This window comes from Salmo salar, chromosome 18 (genome assembly GCF_965601325.2).
Source record: "Salmo salar chromosome 18, fSalSal1, whole genome shotgun sequence".
Classification (NCBI taxonomy): Eukaryota; Metazoa; Chordata; class Actinopteri; order Salmoniformes; family Salmonidae; genus Salmo; species Salmo salar.
The window spans coordinates 43,621,718-43,634,279 of record NC_138308.1 but is presented as its reverse complement, the minus strand read 5'-3'; the positions used below and the strand labels follow the sequence as shown (position 1 = coordinate 43,634,279).

At 40.7% G+C, this 12,562-nt stretch overlaps 2 protein-coding genes across 3 annotated transcripts in view; one reads left to right on the top strand and one right to left on the bottom strand.

Annotated features, from left to right (window-relative positions):
• Window positions 1-3,062: 3,062 nt before the first annotated feature.
• On the bottom strand, window positions 3,063-6,373 carry LOC106577356 (uncharacterized). The gene is made up of 4 exons (XM_014155318.3): window positions 5,930-6,373; window positions 5,145-5,300; window positions 4,689-4,742; window positions 3,063-3,769 (listed from the first exon to the last, which is right to left on the bottom strand). The coding sequence occupies exons 1-4, from the start codon at window positions 6,002-6,004 to the stop codon at window positions 3,740-3,742; spliced, it is 315 nt and encodes a 104-aa protein (XP_014010793.1). The 5' UTR covers window positions 6,005-6,373; the 3' UTR covers window positions 3,063-3,739.
• Window positions 5,183-12,562, top strand: part of LOC106592187 (glutaredoxin 3) — a 32,684-nt gene continuing 25,304 nt past the window's right edge. The window contains exons 1-2 of one of the 2 annotated variants that reach the window (XM_045701117.2): window positions 5,183-5,343; window positions 8,082-8,190. In XM_045701117.2, coding sequence (XP_045557073.2) covers window positions 8,134-8,190 — 57 coding nt within the window. In that variant the 5' untranslated portion in view covers window positions 5,183-5,343; window positions 8,082-8,133. Of the gene's footprint in view, window positions 5,344-6,959; window positions 7,111-8,081; window positions 8,191-12,562 lie in introns of those variants that run through there. The other variant, XM_045701116.2, reaches the window with a different exon arrangement.

Sequence of the window (12,562 nt, the reverse complement as noted above, 5' to 3'; positions counted from 1 at the left end):
TGCTGTAAGATGGGATCCAGTGAATCACACATTCATAAAGGGAAAAGGTCAGAGTTGAATAAAGAGCAGAAAGAGAAACTGTCACCTTTCTTAGCATCTCTTATTCCTTAATGATTCACTGAATCTAAAACACAGTTAAAAAATATAGAAAAATAATACTCAAATGCTACATATTGCATAAGGCAATAAAATAAGCAATAAAATGTTAATGTACTACAAAGTTAGTCCATGATGATTTGTACATCAGCTGATGAGATTCCAGGAGTCTGACCTAGTGCTGTTCAGCAGAGAAACCATTACATCTGTCTGGTTCCCCGTGGAGAAGCAGGTCAGATTCCAGGAGTCTGACCTAGTGCTGTTCAGCAGAGAACCCATTACATCTGTCTGGTTCCCCGTGGAGAAGCAGGTCAGATTCCAGGAGTCTGACCTAGTGCTGTTCAGCAGAGAAACCATTACATCTGTCTGGTTCCCTGTGGAGAAGCAGGTCAGATTCCAGGAGTCTGACCTAGTGCTGTTCAGCAGAGAAACCATTACATATGTCTGGTTCCCCGTGGAGAAGCAGGTCAGATTCCAGGAGTCTGACCTAGTGCTGTTCAGCAGAGAAACCATTACATCTGTCTGGTTCCCCGTGGAGAAGCAGGTCAGATTCCAGGAGTCTGACCTAGTGCAGTTCAGCAGAGAAACCATTATATCTGTCTGGTTCCCCGTGGAGAAGCAGGTCAGATTCTAGGAGTCTGACCTAGTGCTGTTCAGCAGAGAAACCATTACATCTGTCTGGTTCCCTGTGGAGAAGCAGGTCAGATTCCAGGAGTCTGACCTAGTGCTGTTCCGCAGAGAAACCATTACATCTGTCTGGTTCCCTGTGGAGAAGCATGGCAACTCAGCCAGACGAGGGTGTCAGTAGCAGTCAGACCAGTCAGACCAGGGTGTCAGTAGCAGTCAGATCAGGGTGTCAGTAGAAGTCAGACCAGGGTGTCAGTAGTAGTCAGACCAGGGTGTCAGTAGCAGTCAGACCAGGGTGTCAGTAGTAGTCAGACCAGGGTGTCAGTAGAAGTCAGACCAGTCAGACCAGGGTGTCAGTAGCAGTCAGACCAGGGTGTCAGTAGCAGTCAGACCAGTCAGATCAGGGTGTCAGTAGCAGTACGGCGAGGGTGACAGTAGCAGTCAGATCAGGGTGTCAGTAGTAGTCAGACCAGGGTGTCAGTAGCAGTCAGACCAGGGTGTCAGTAGCAGTCAGACCAGGGTGTCAGTAGCAGTCAGACCAGTCAGATGATCAGGAGAAAATAGAGGGGACCGAAAGGGAACATGAAAAGTGCAATTGTCCAAAACATCCCTAAGGAAATCAAAATAATTCCACATCCATAAAATGATACTTGTCAGGGTTGGTCTGCGTGAAGCCTGCATCCATCCCAAATGTCACCCTATATCCTACATAGTACACTACTTTGGACCATAGCCCTATGGGACCTGGTCCAAAGTAGTGCACTATGTAGGGTGCCATTTTTGGACGCAGACTATATCATCACCCTGCTCATTACGTCTTCATGAAGGGCTCTTCTGGGGCATACTTGATCTCCCAATATGAGTTGGAGGTATTTCTCTTTTCCATTTTATTAGCAGCTAAGCTCTTTACACTTGTAGCATATTGCAGCAGGTTTCAAGCTTAAGCTTTATTGTCTTACATTATTGAAAATCTAGGCCCTCAGAGCCATTTCCCTCAGGTCTAGCTTTGTGTGAGAACACATGGATTTCTCTTGCTAGTACACTGGGCTGTACTGGGGGAGGACAGGGGAGATTGTAAGGGTAATACTCATTAATCCATCCTGGTTGACTTTCCTCAAAACTTTAGCCCTCCCCTATTGCATCTGTTGAGCCATAATGTTGATACCCTGATATCTATGAATATATCATTCATCATGGCATTATAACTGCCAATCACTTCGTATCATATGAGGTGGACTGGAAACTATCATAAAGGGTAAGATACAACACCCAAAAGAGAATGCTAACGTTCTAAAGGATAGGATACGGAGGATGCTAACGTTCTAGAAGGATAGGATACAGACTATGCTAATGTTCTAGAAGGATAGGATACAAACTACGCTAACGTTCTAGAGGGATAGGATACAGACAACGCTAACGTTCTAAAGGATAGGATACGGAGGATGCTAACGTTCTAGAAGGATAGGATACGGAGCATGCTAACATTCTAGAAGGATAGGATACAAACTACGCTAACGTTCTAGAAGGATAGGATACAGACAACGCTAACGTTCTAAAGGATAGGATACGGACTACGCTAACGTTCTAGAAGGATAGGATACGGCGCATGCTAACATTCTAGAAGGATAGGATACGGCGCATGCTAACATTCTAGAAGGATAGGATACGGCGCATGCTAACGTTCTAGAAGGCAGGGGAGTTGAAAAATACTGGAATAGAGAAGTGGCCTGAAAATGTGTGATCTAGTTAAAGTCCATGGATAAGAATAGGGATGATAGCTACAGTATATGCTACCTCCTGACATGAGACATGTGAACCAAACACAGCTAGCAGTAATATGGAACAAAACATATCCTCAAACAAGAGAGACAAATGTAACAGAATAAATGCTGTTCACATATAATTCACTAGTAAACATACCAGACTGTCGTAGGGTAAAGATCCACACAATGTACAGCAGGCAGCAGAAGCCCATGAATAGATGACATGTGGAAATAAGCTTCATATAAAAAAGGTATTGAATAACAACGAAGAAACAGTAGTCACAAAAACACATCTAAATGTCCACACATTGTTCATCAAATCATACTTTATTGAAAGTTGCTTTTCTTGTACTAAAAATAAACTATTACATTGAGTCATAACCTGAAATTTAACAGCATCAACTATTGTCTATTCCTTGCATAAAAATCACTGCTTGGCAAGGTGGAAACTGGCTTCAAATCATTGTAAGACAACACAAAACCAAATCTAGTGGGAAATAGACAAATCATTGTCAAACAGCCCTACATTTCAAGTGTAGATCAAACTATTTAAAACTGGCTGAAAATGTCCATGAGATTAACACTAAATTCAGGACACTATCCAAAATTAAACGATTAGCACAAATATTGTTACAAACTTCTTATTTTATATTCAGCCAATTACATTTTAGAAAAATATATAAAATATGTATTTCACAAAAATATATTTGCAGACAGGATTATCCATTTCAAAAAGGTTAATAATGATATAACTTTTAAAAGTTTTTACTTTTCAATATTATTATTTACATGTATATTTTCTGGCAGCTTTAGAAGCAGTCTTGATACTGGGACAATAAGTCATTTTTTTGAATAGATCCATTGACTTTAAATGAGTATCCACATTACATTATAAAGTTACAGTATTAATGGTGGCTTGATGGCTCATTCCTTTTGGTTGTATGTAGACTACACTGTAGTGGTTATCTTTCCATTCAAACAGAATGTTAGTAAGACAGTATGAAATGATCATGTCTACTGTCTGGTTAGTAGCCATTTTCCCCATACCAGTGTTAGGTAGTGTAAACATGTGAGGCTATACATGAAGCAATACAGTGCTTGTGGTTAAAAGCAAGAAAAGGCAAGGCACACTGATAAAACGTTCACAGCCACATACACAATGGCTTGATCAAGCAATCAATCAATCAATCAATCTCTTCATCCTCAAGGACCCTTCAGTTCTTCAAACGATCTCTGATCATGACGATAACCAATCAATACCCCATGATGTGGTTAATGTGCCCCTGAGAAGAGACTCATTATGTGACACAGGTAATCTTTATGGAACAAACCCTTTACATGATGGTAGCATCCCAAAATAGCACCCTCTCCACTATATAGTGCACTATGTGGGGAATAGGGTAGTGCACCATATAGGGAATAGGGTGCCATTTGGGACTGAAACCCATGTCATGTTCATTAACCAGTCCCTCCAGCATTTTGATGGGATTTTTTGCAGGGCAAACAGCTTGATTTTGCTGCGGCAACCTTGACATTTTGCATGGCAATATGCTCTGATTTAGTCCAATTTGTTGTGAAACTGTGCTGGGGGGGGGATTTGTTGATGTGTGGCTTCATTTAACTATATTATGCAGTAAATGTACTCAGATTGGTTGAAATTGCAAGCCCTATTTTTGTACTGCGGTGATGGGCCTGGTTTATGTGACAATATTGCGATGATTTGACCGTTGCACGTGGAAAGAGTGCAGTGATTGCTCAAATTTACAAGCCCTCGCATAATATGCAGGGAATTGTTGATTTAGCAACAACAACAAAAAGTCATTGCAGAAACCTGGAGGGACTGATTAACCCTTTTCACATTAGAAAGTCCAGAATGCTGACTCGGCCCAAGGTGAGCATGAAGAGCAAAGCGCTCCATGGTCAATATGGTAGGTTCTTTAGTCAACCCTTCTAAAACGGGCATCTTTTATTATGTTGATTTTGTAGGTGCAACAATTATCCCCAAAGTAAGAGACATAATATCCCATATTAACATAAGGAATGTTTGTTAATATGTGCTATAGCTGTTAAATCCCATTGTTTTGGTGTTTCTGGATGACTTCTACAAAATGCTGAGTTTGGCCTACACACTGACATATGATATCAGTCATCCACACTACTGGGATATGTTCAGGCAAAAATCAGAATCAGGACACTACTTACAGGCTCCCCTGCCAGGCACCGATTACAACGTTGGCTGCCTTGGACTGCATAGACCTGTACAAGAGAAAACACGAGCCTGGAGGGTTATTACGGCAAGAATTTCACTTGATTATTTAATGGATTGTCATATTGTAGTTCTGCAATAAAACATTTGAGGATGAGATGCAATTTCCCAAACAGTTATTGCTTCCTTGACATCACCAACATTGAGAGAAACTGTCATAAAGATAGCTAAGGCTACAACTTAGAGATAAGATGTTGAGGAAGCATGGGGTCATGGGTACGCCTAGTATCTCTTACTGCTTGACCTATGAACATTTATTACTACTACAGCATCATCATTTAGGAGGAAAACATGGACCATAAAAACACTCCTGCAATGCATGTGGGAGGCTAACTCCTTTGGCCTTGACTGTAGCAACAAAGATCCCAAAATAGTTGAATACGCATATCTACCATGTTAGAGGCTGGGTGGTTGATGCTGACACCGCTGTTGCTGTTTGGGACACTCTGCTGTTGCATGCTGGCATCCCATGTATCCATGGCACTGTCAGTCACCATCCCGCCATGTTCAACCTGGATGCAGACTCCAACTCTGTTGCACAGTCGTTTCTGAGGATTCAAAACAATGCAGCATAGTTGTATAACATGACAGGTAATGATCGATTTAGTTAGTTAAATTGTTATAGGCATGCATTCATTCACTTAGTTAATGTACTAGGAGCACGTTTCTTCATGAGAGACTGTGTAGCACGTATTCATAGTTACACGGGCTTTTAAAATGTTGTAAACTTAGCTAGCTAGCTCCCATACAACTAAATATGCATGCAAGGTTAGCTAAACTAGTAGCAATACAAATACACATTGCACATGTGATAACCAATAAATCACTATTAAATGATTTAGCCTAAAAATAGCAACAAGCCAACTGGACAGCTATAGACTGGTGTTAACTAAACTATAAATACACCAATAGCAACAATGTTTTCACTAAAGCAAATAGGCTACTATTAACGTTATTGTCTGGAAACACGACGTTGAATTGCATTGAGTTCTTCGTCGGACAGAAACGAGCCCTTGAAAAATCAGGGAAGTTTCCTCTCACGGCCTCTACAATCCAGAATATTGTTGAATACATTTTTTTATTTTTATCGCTAATTTCCGCCTTAACTAGAATTCAACGCAATTCAACGTCGGGTTTCAAGGGAAATAAAAGTGTCTAAGGAAGGTTAGCTTCATACCGCCTGACAATCTCTCCAGGGTTGAAGGTCTCCTTCGTGGCGTCTCTTCTTCTGGAGGGGTGTCATATATTCCATGGTTGTGGAAAATTATTATACCTACTATTATTATTATTTAAATCTATCGACTGAATTTAATAACAAAAATGTCAAAGGTAACAGTAACGTTAGCTAGCTGGCAGGCAGGCAAACAAATGCTACACGTCCAGTTAGCTAGCTAGCTAGTTAGTTAATACTAACGAGGTCTTTTCAGAAACGTCCGGCTGCAATATAAAAAATAAATCAATGAAATTACAACTAGTAGTGGCTACAAAACGATTAAATCTCTGGCTACCTTGTTAGCTGGTTAGCTATTTTACTTCCAGTTCGCTTTTCTACCGCAAGGACACAACAACCTCTTGATTTCTCTGCTTCTGACTTTTGAAAGTGTCTCATTGAAAGACTCCCAATGATAGACAGCCAACCTGAATTTCAAGTAGAGGGGGTCTGTCTGTATTGCACTTTGTCACAGTTACTGATGTATAAAGGGCTTTATTAAATACGATTGATTGAATTTATTTGTTTGTGGAATATGAGGACAAATGACATTTTTTTCTCTTCTTCCCGCTACCAAATGCATGCTCAATACATTTTCTCCATTAGAATTAACAATATTGTGCAATTAAACAATAATATAGCTATGTTTGTATTTTACATGTTGCTTATTCATTTTTAGTTCATAGATCAGTCATAGACCGACTCTGTGTAGGTAGTTATGTCTTGTTCCATCCATATAGTTGCTAGAATATACCGACTGTACCATTAGCTTGTTTACACTGAGCTGCACTGGGGTCGGAACAAAGTCATCGTTTACATTAACTTCGGAGCAAGGTGAGATATGGTTCGGGAAAATGTACCTACATTCATGGATGTGATATGCCACTGTAGTCCACATTTTGGAGTACAGTGGTATATCCCATCCCTGCATGGAGGTACGTTTTCAGACCCATATCTAGCGCAGGGTTTAAATATAACCATGACTGCGTTCCGACCCCCGTTCAGCTCAGTGTTAACAAGCAGAACAGGAAGGTTTGTATCTTCTGCCAATCGCTCGGTAAGCGATTACACACGTCTGAAAACATGGCGAATTTTGTGGAGGCAACATCCTCGCAGCAGTTTGAGGACTTGCTATCAAAGGCTGGCAAGTATGTGCATAATTTAATAACATGACATTTAAGTAATTAGCCATTGAATGGTTTTCATTCAAATATGCCTCATGTGATATTCAGCTTGTTATGATAGCTACTTTTCTGTTATATCGAAAGCTAGCTAGCTAGCTTCACCATGTAGCTTCACCATGTTAGGGAACGTTAACTAACTAACGTTATCTAGCTAGCTGCTCCAAATTAAAGTGCAACTAACTAGCTTAGCTATTTTAGCGGATATTTGCTTTAGCATGTCGTCGGGACGACAACGAACTTGGGACATCTAGCTAGCTAATAACATACATGTTTATTGTACATGGTGTGAATGTAATTGATCATTGTACACGCTGATGTGTTTACCTGATATAAACAGTCAGGCTCTTGTGTCTTGAACTCATGTGGAATTCTTGTCACGAAATGGCAGAGCCTAGTGAGCCTTTCTATTAGGCAGACATTATATACTATGCCTGATAATGTAACGTTAGGTCTAGCCCTTATAAGAAAGGGAGAGATTAACCCCCCTTTATCAGACATGACTAGTGTTATCCTACATAACATCAGGTGCCTGCCCATTTCAGAATTAGGTAGCTAACTAGGTCCATTCAGTTATTGTGCTTTTGAAATCCATCATTACAAGTAGGCTATAAAAAAATAATGTTGAATTCCAGAAGACCTGTTATGATCCAGTGTCCTAGTCATGTGATCTCGTGCATGATCATCAGTGTATGGGAAGTAAGAATTAATGGATGTCAACAGTGTCAATTAGCTCAGCCTATAGATGGTAGACAGTAGCTGGCAAGTGCATGCATGTCCCACATCTTTAGCATATGAATCTGTGTGTCACTATAAAGTTGTGCTGTTTTAGACCTATTGCTATGCTGAGATCTGACACCTGTCTCTTCCATGAGCCTCACCGGTGCACCTACGGCCTTACACCATTCCAATCTAATGTGACTTCTCTGTTCCACCAGGTTCCTTACGGTGGTCCACTTCCAGGCAGCATGGGCCCCTCAGTGCAGTCAGATGAACGATGTGATGGGAGAGCTGGCCAAGGAGAACAAACACGCCATGTTTGTCAAGGTACATACTATACCTTGTAATGGATGTTACATGATGCCTGATACACATACTATACCTTGTGATGGATGTTACATGATGCCTGATACACATACTATACCTTGTGATGTATGTTACATGATGCCTGATACACATACTATACCTTGTGATGGATGTTACATGTAGTGATGTTAAATTGGATACCGTTATGGAGCGAGTGAGCATAGGAAGTGGCTATGTTGAGTGTAAAAGTGACAATTTGAAACAGGTCATATTTACTAGTTTTAGATTTATTTCGCAGCTTTAGTTTTGAATGATACAAACCTTTAGAATTTCTCAGAAATCAAAACCTGTATAGGCTGCATGGTGGAACAAAAGACTATTGATGATTTGAGAAAGTAGAAGGAAAAAGCTTGTGTTCTTGTTCCTTGCCTCAGGCTGCACAGCTGTTCTCTCATCAAGTGGTCATATTTTCACCCACCAGACTATTCTCAATTTAATCTTGTCTTTGGTAATATGTAAACTGAGTTTCGATTTTGAATGGCCCATTATCAAGGGGCAGGAACAGGGAACAGGATCAGGGGGCAGGATCAGGGGGCAGGAACAGGGATCAGGAACAGGGATCAGGGGGCAGGAACAGGGGGCCGGAACAGGGGGCAGGAACAGGGATCAGGGGGCAGGAACAGGGATCAGGGATCAGGAACAGGGGTCAGGGGGCAGGAACAGGGATCAGGGGGCAGGAACAGGGGACAGAGGGGAAATACCTGTCATCTGTATGCACTCTAATAGTAAATAGCGACGGCCAGCTTTCCCACCGGTCCGTTTTGTAGGCTACTTGGGTTTTATAGCGGAGCATATTATGAGCAGCTGAGAAATAAATAGAAGAACCCTTATTTCACTCCATGTATCCACCACTGTTTACATGTTCTCGCTGCCTGACAGGTGATATTCCACTCAAACTCTGTATGCCATGGGCTCTCCAACCTTGTTCCTGCAGCTACCTAGTGCTTCAATTCAGGAAACAAAGTCAAATCTGTTCGCAAGGAAACACATTTCACTAAACTGTTGACAGCCCGTCTGTGCACTCCAGAAAGGATTAAAGGAGAGAGAGGAGGAGATATTCTGTATAGCTAAAGGTAATATGTGACTGTGCACTCCAGAAAGGATTAAAGGAGAGAGAGGAGGAGATGGAAACACACGGCGGTGAGATATTCTGTATAGCTAAAGGTAATATGTCACCCAATTAATTCTGAAAATATAAAATGTTCCCTATTACTAGACTATTCTACATCAAATACTAATTCACTAAGTGTAGGTTAACTGTAAGCCGCCGTGAACAATCAATGAACCAACAGCATGGCTTAGGGCTATATGTTCTCTCCCTGACTCATGGATAGACATTTTACAGCGTAGCAAAAGGTTACTTCATTTCATCTGGAGTATAGACTAGACCAATTATGTACCAAAGACATCTTAAATCAGGTTTTAAAAAAAAATGTTTTTCTGCCATGGTAATATGCAGTAGGCTATGTATTGTATAACGGCAAAATCATCAATTTAATTCAGTTTTTTGGGTGGGGGGGCTTGGGCTCATAAGCCTATAGGCATAAGGTAAAATATGCGTGAGTGTTTTTGAATGATTTATCACCTTAGAAAGCGTTGTCCATTTCGTTGTGTTAGGCTTTTAAACAACATCCACAACAATCATGTTTTACTCTGTTTCAACCTGCTGTTGAACTTCTGTCTTCAAATTGATCATCACAGTGAGGTGAGTTTTAAATGTAAGATAGGCCAACTGTTTTAATGATAAGTGTTTGATGTGATTTTAGAATGCATTTGCATTTATATCAGAGTGGTTAGAGGGACAATAGAGCCCTGAGTACCAGACCATTAGGACCTGATGGAGGGGCAATAGAGCCCTGAGTACCAGGCCATTAGGACCTGATGGAGGGGCAATAGAGCCCTGAGTACCAGGCCATTAGGACCTGATGGAGGGGCAATAGAGCCCTGAGTACCAGACCATTAGGACCTGATGGAGGGGCAATAGAGCCCTGAGTACCAGGCCATTAGGACCTGATGGAGGGGCAATAGAGCCCTGAGTACCAGGTCATTAGGACCTGGTGGAGGGACAATAGAGCCCTGAGTACCAGACCATTAGGACCTGATGGAGGGACAATAGAGCCCTGAGTACCAGACCATTAGGACCTGATGGAGGGGCAATAGAGCCCTGAGTACCAGGCCATTAGGACCTGATGGAGGGGCAATAGAGCCCTGAGTACCAGGCCATTAGGACCTGATGGAGGGGCAATAGAGCCCTGAGTACCAGACCATTAGGACCTGATGGAGGGGCAATAGAGCCCTGAGTACCAGGCCATTAGGACCTGATGGAGGGACAATGGAGCCCTGAGTACCAGGTCATTAGGACCTGGTGGAGGGACAATAGAGCCCTGAGTACCAGACCATTAGGACCTGATGGAGGGGCAATAGAGCCCTGAGTACCAGGTCATTAGGACCTGATGGAGGGACAATAGAGCCCTGAGTACCAGGCCATTAGGACATGATGGTAGTTAGCAAGTTGGGTACTACCAAAGCATGTCCAGAGTGTATTAAAGCAGATTACCATGACTCAACGGTCACATGGATTTTTTTGGAATTTGACTTGACTCATGCCTGCTGGTGTGGCGGTAATATGCTCATTGCAAAACCCCAAGATCCAATTGTTCATATTTTTTTGTAAGAGGTTGTCAGTTGGACAGGCTGAGGTTTAAACCTCCCTCAGACTTAGGAAGATGTAAAACCTTCCATTTAATTCAGAGTTTTATTTGGTCATATAAAGTATATTATGGCCAAGCATACTTAAATAATTTTTTTATGTCTTCGGTGGGGTGATTGGTATTACCCAGAATAAATATAAAAACTTTAGGATCCATGCCGTTCTGAAGAGGTTTATTCTACCTGTAAGATTTATGGGAAGATTATTCCATTTAAGTGGATCAGCTTTCGTATTGTTGAGTGCCTAGTTAACTTATTTTTTTTGTTTAACATTTATTTATAGTTAACTTATTTTTTTTGTTTAACATTTATTTAGCTTTATATATTTGTTGTCCCTCATTAAGCACGCTAAATATTTGATATGTTGTGGTCCACTTAAAAGATTGCTGTAGATCATAAGTTAGTATTATTTTTATTATTTATTTCTCCAGTTTTTTCCACATTTATTTTATATCCTGAGATTTTAGAGTATTCTGAAGAGATGTAGAATTACTTTCATAGTGCACTGCTTTTGACCAGATCCCACAGGTGCAATGTAGTACACTAGGTATATAGAGAATATGGTGTCATTTTAAATCACATGTTATTTGTCTAATGTTATTGGTCACATACACATGTTTAGCAGATGTTATTGATCACATACACATGTTTAGCAGATGTTATTGGTCACATACACATATTTAGGAGATGTTATTGCGGGTGTAGCGAAATGCTTGTGTTTCTAGCTCCAACAGTGCAGTAATATCTAACAATATCTTAACAATTTCACAACAATACACACAAAAGTAAAGGAATGGAATGAAGAATATATCCAAGAGCAGTAGATTGATATTTGATCCTACATATTGTACACTGGAAAACAGCTATTTTCTTAATTTGTGTTTCAAGTTATTTTTTCCAACTATGAACAATATTCCTACATACTCCAATATGAGTCTGTTGTTTCTGTACCAGCCTATGTTGTCTCTAACCAATCAATAGCACCGTTATTACCCATATCAAATGGAAACAAGCATTTTACTATAAATATTTAGTGACTATATGTTACCATCCTCATAGCTATATTTCCCAGCATTAATGTAGGTTGTGTTCATATAGCCTATAAGTGTCTGTCAGCCATAATGCCCTGCCTCATGGATCAGGAACACAAACAGCAGAGTTTGCTCCAGGCAGGAAATAAGTGATGTCTGTAATCGCCTGTCTGTAATGGCTGGCTGCGCCAAGCTGGCTCAGTGATTTATGGATTTCAATATGTGCTAGCTAAATATGATTAAACAATCTCTGGGTCAATTTGTGCATCAATGTTGGTTTTCTTTCCTCTGCCTGGGGGGGGGGGCGTTTCTGGAGATTCATGGTGAAATAGAAACCTTCAAAAGCCCTGTTTGTGTGATGGTCCAGTGTTGGACGGCAGTTAACTTGACCTTTTTTAAAGTGACCCCTGTTGAAATCAGAAACATCATTGTGTTTCCTCACATGTAGCCTATTGTTTTTACACATTGAATTGACTTGAACATGATATATATATATAATTTTAAAGTAAATGCAAACTTGAACTATTTTATTCCTCTGGTAGTTTGAGGTGTGTGGTCACACTAGTTCCTTTAATTTGGTCCTGGTGGATTGC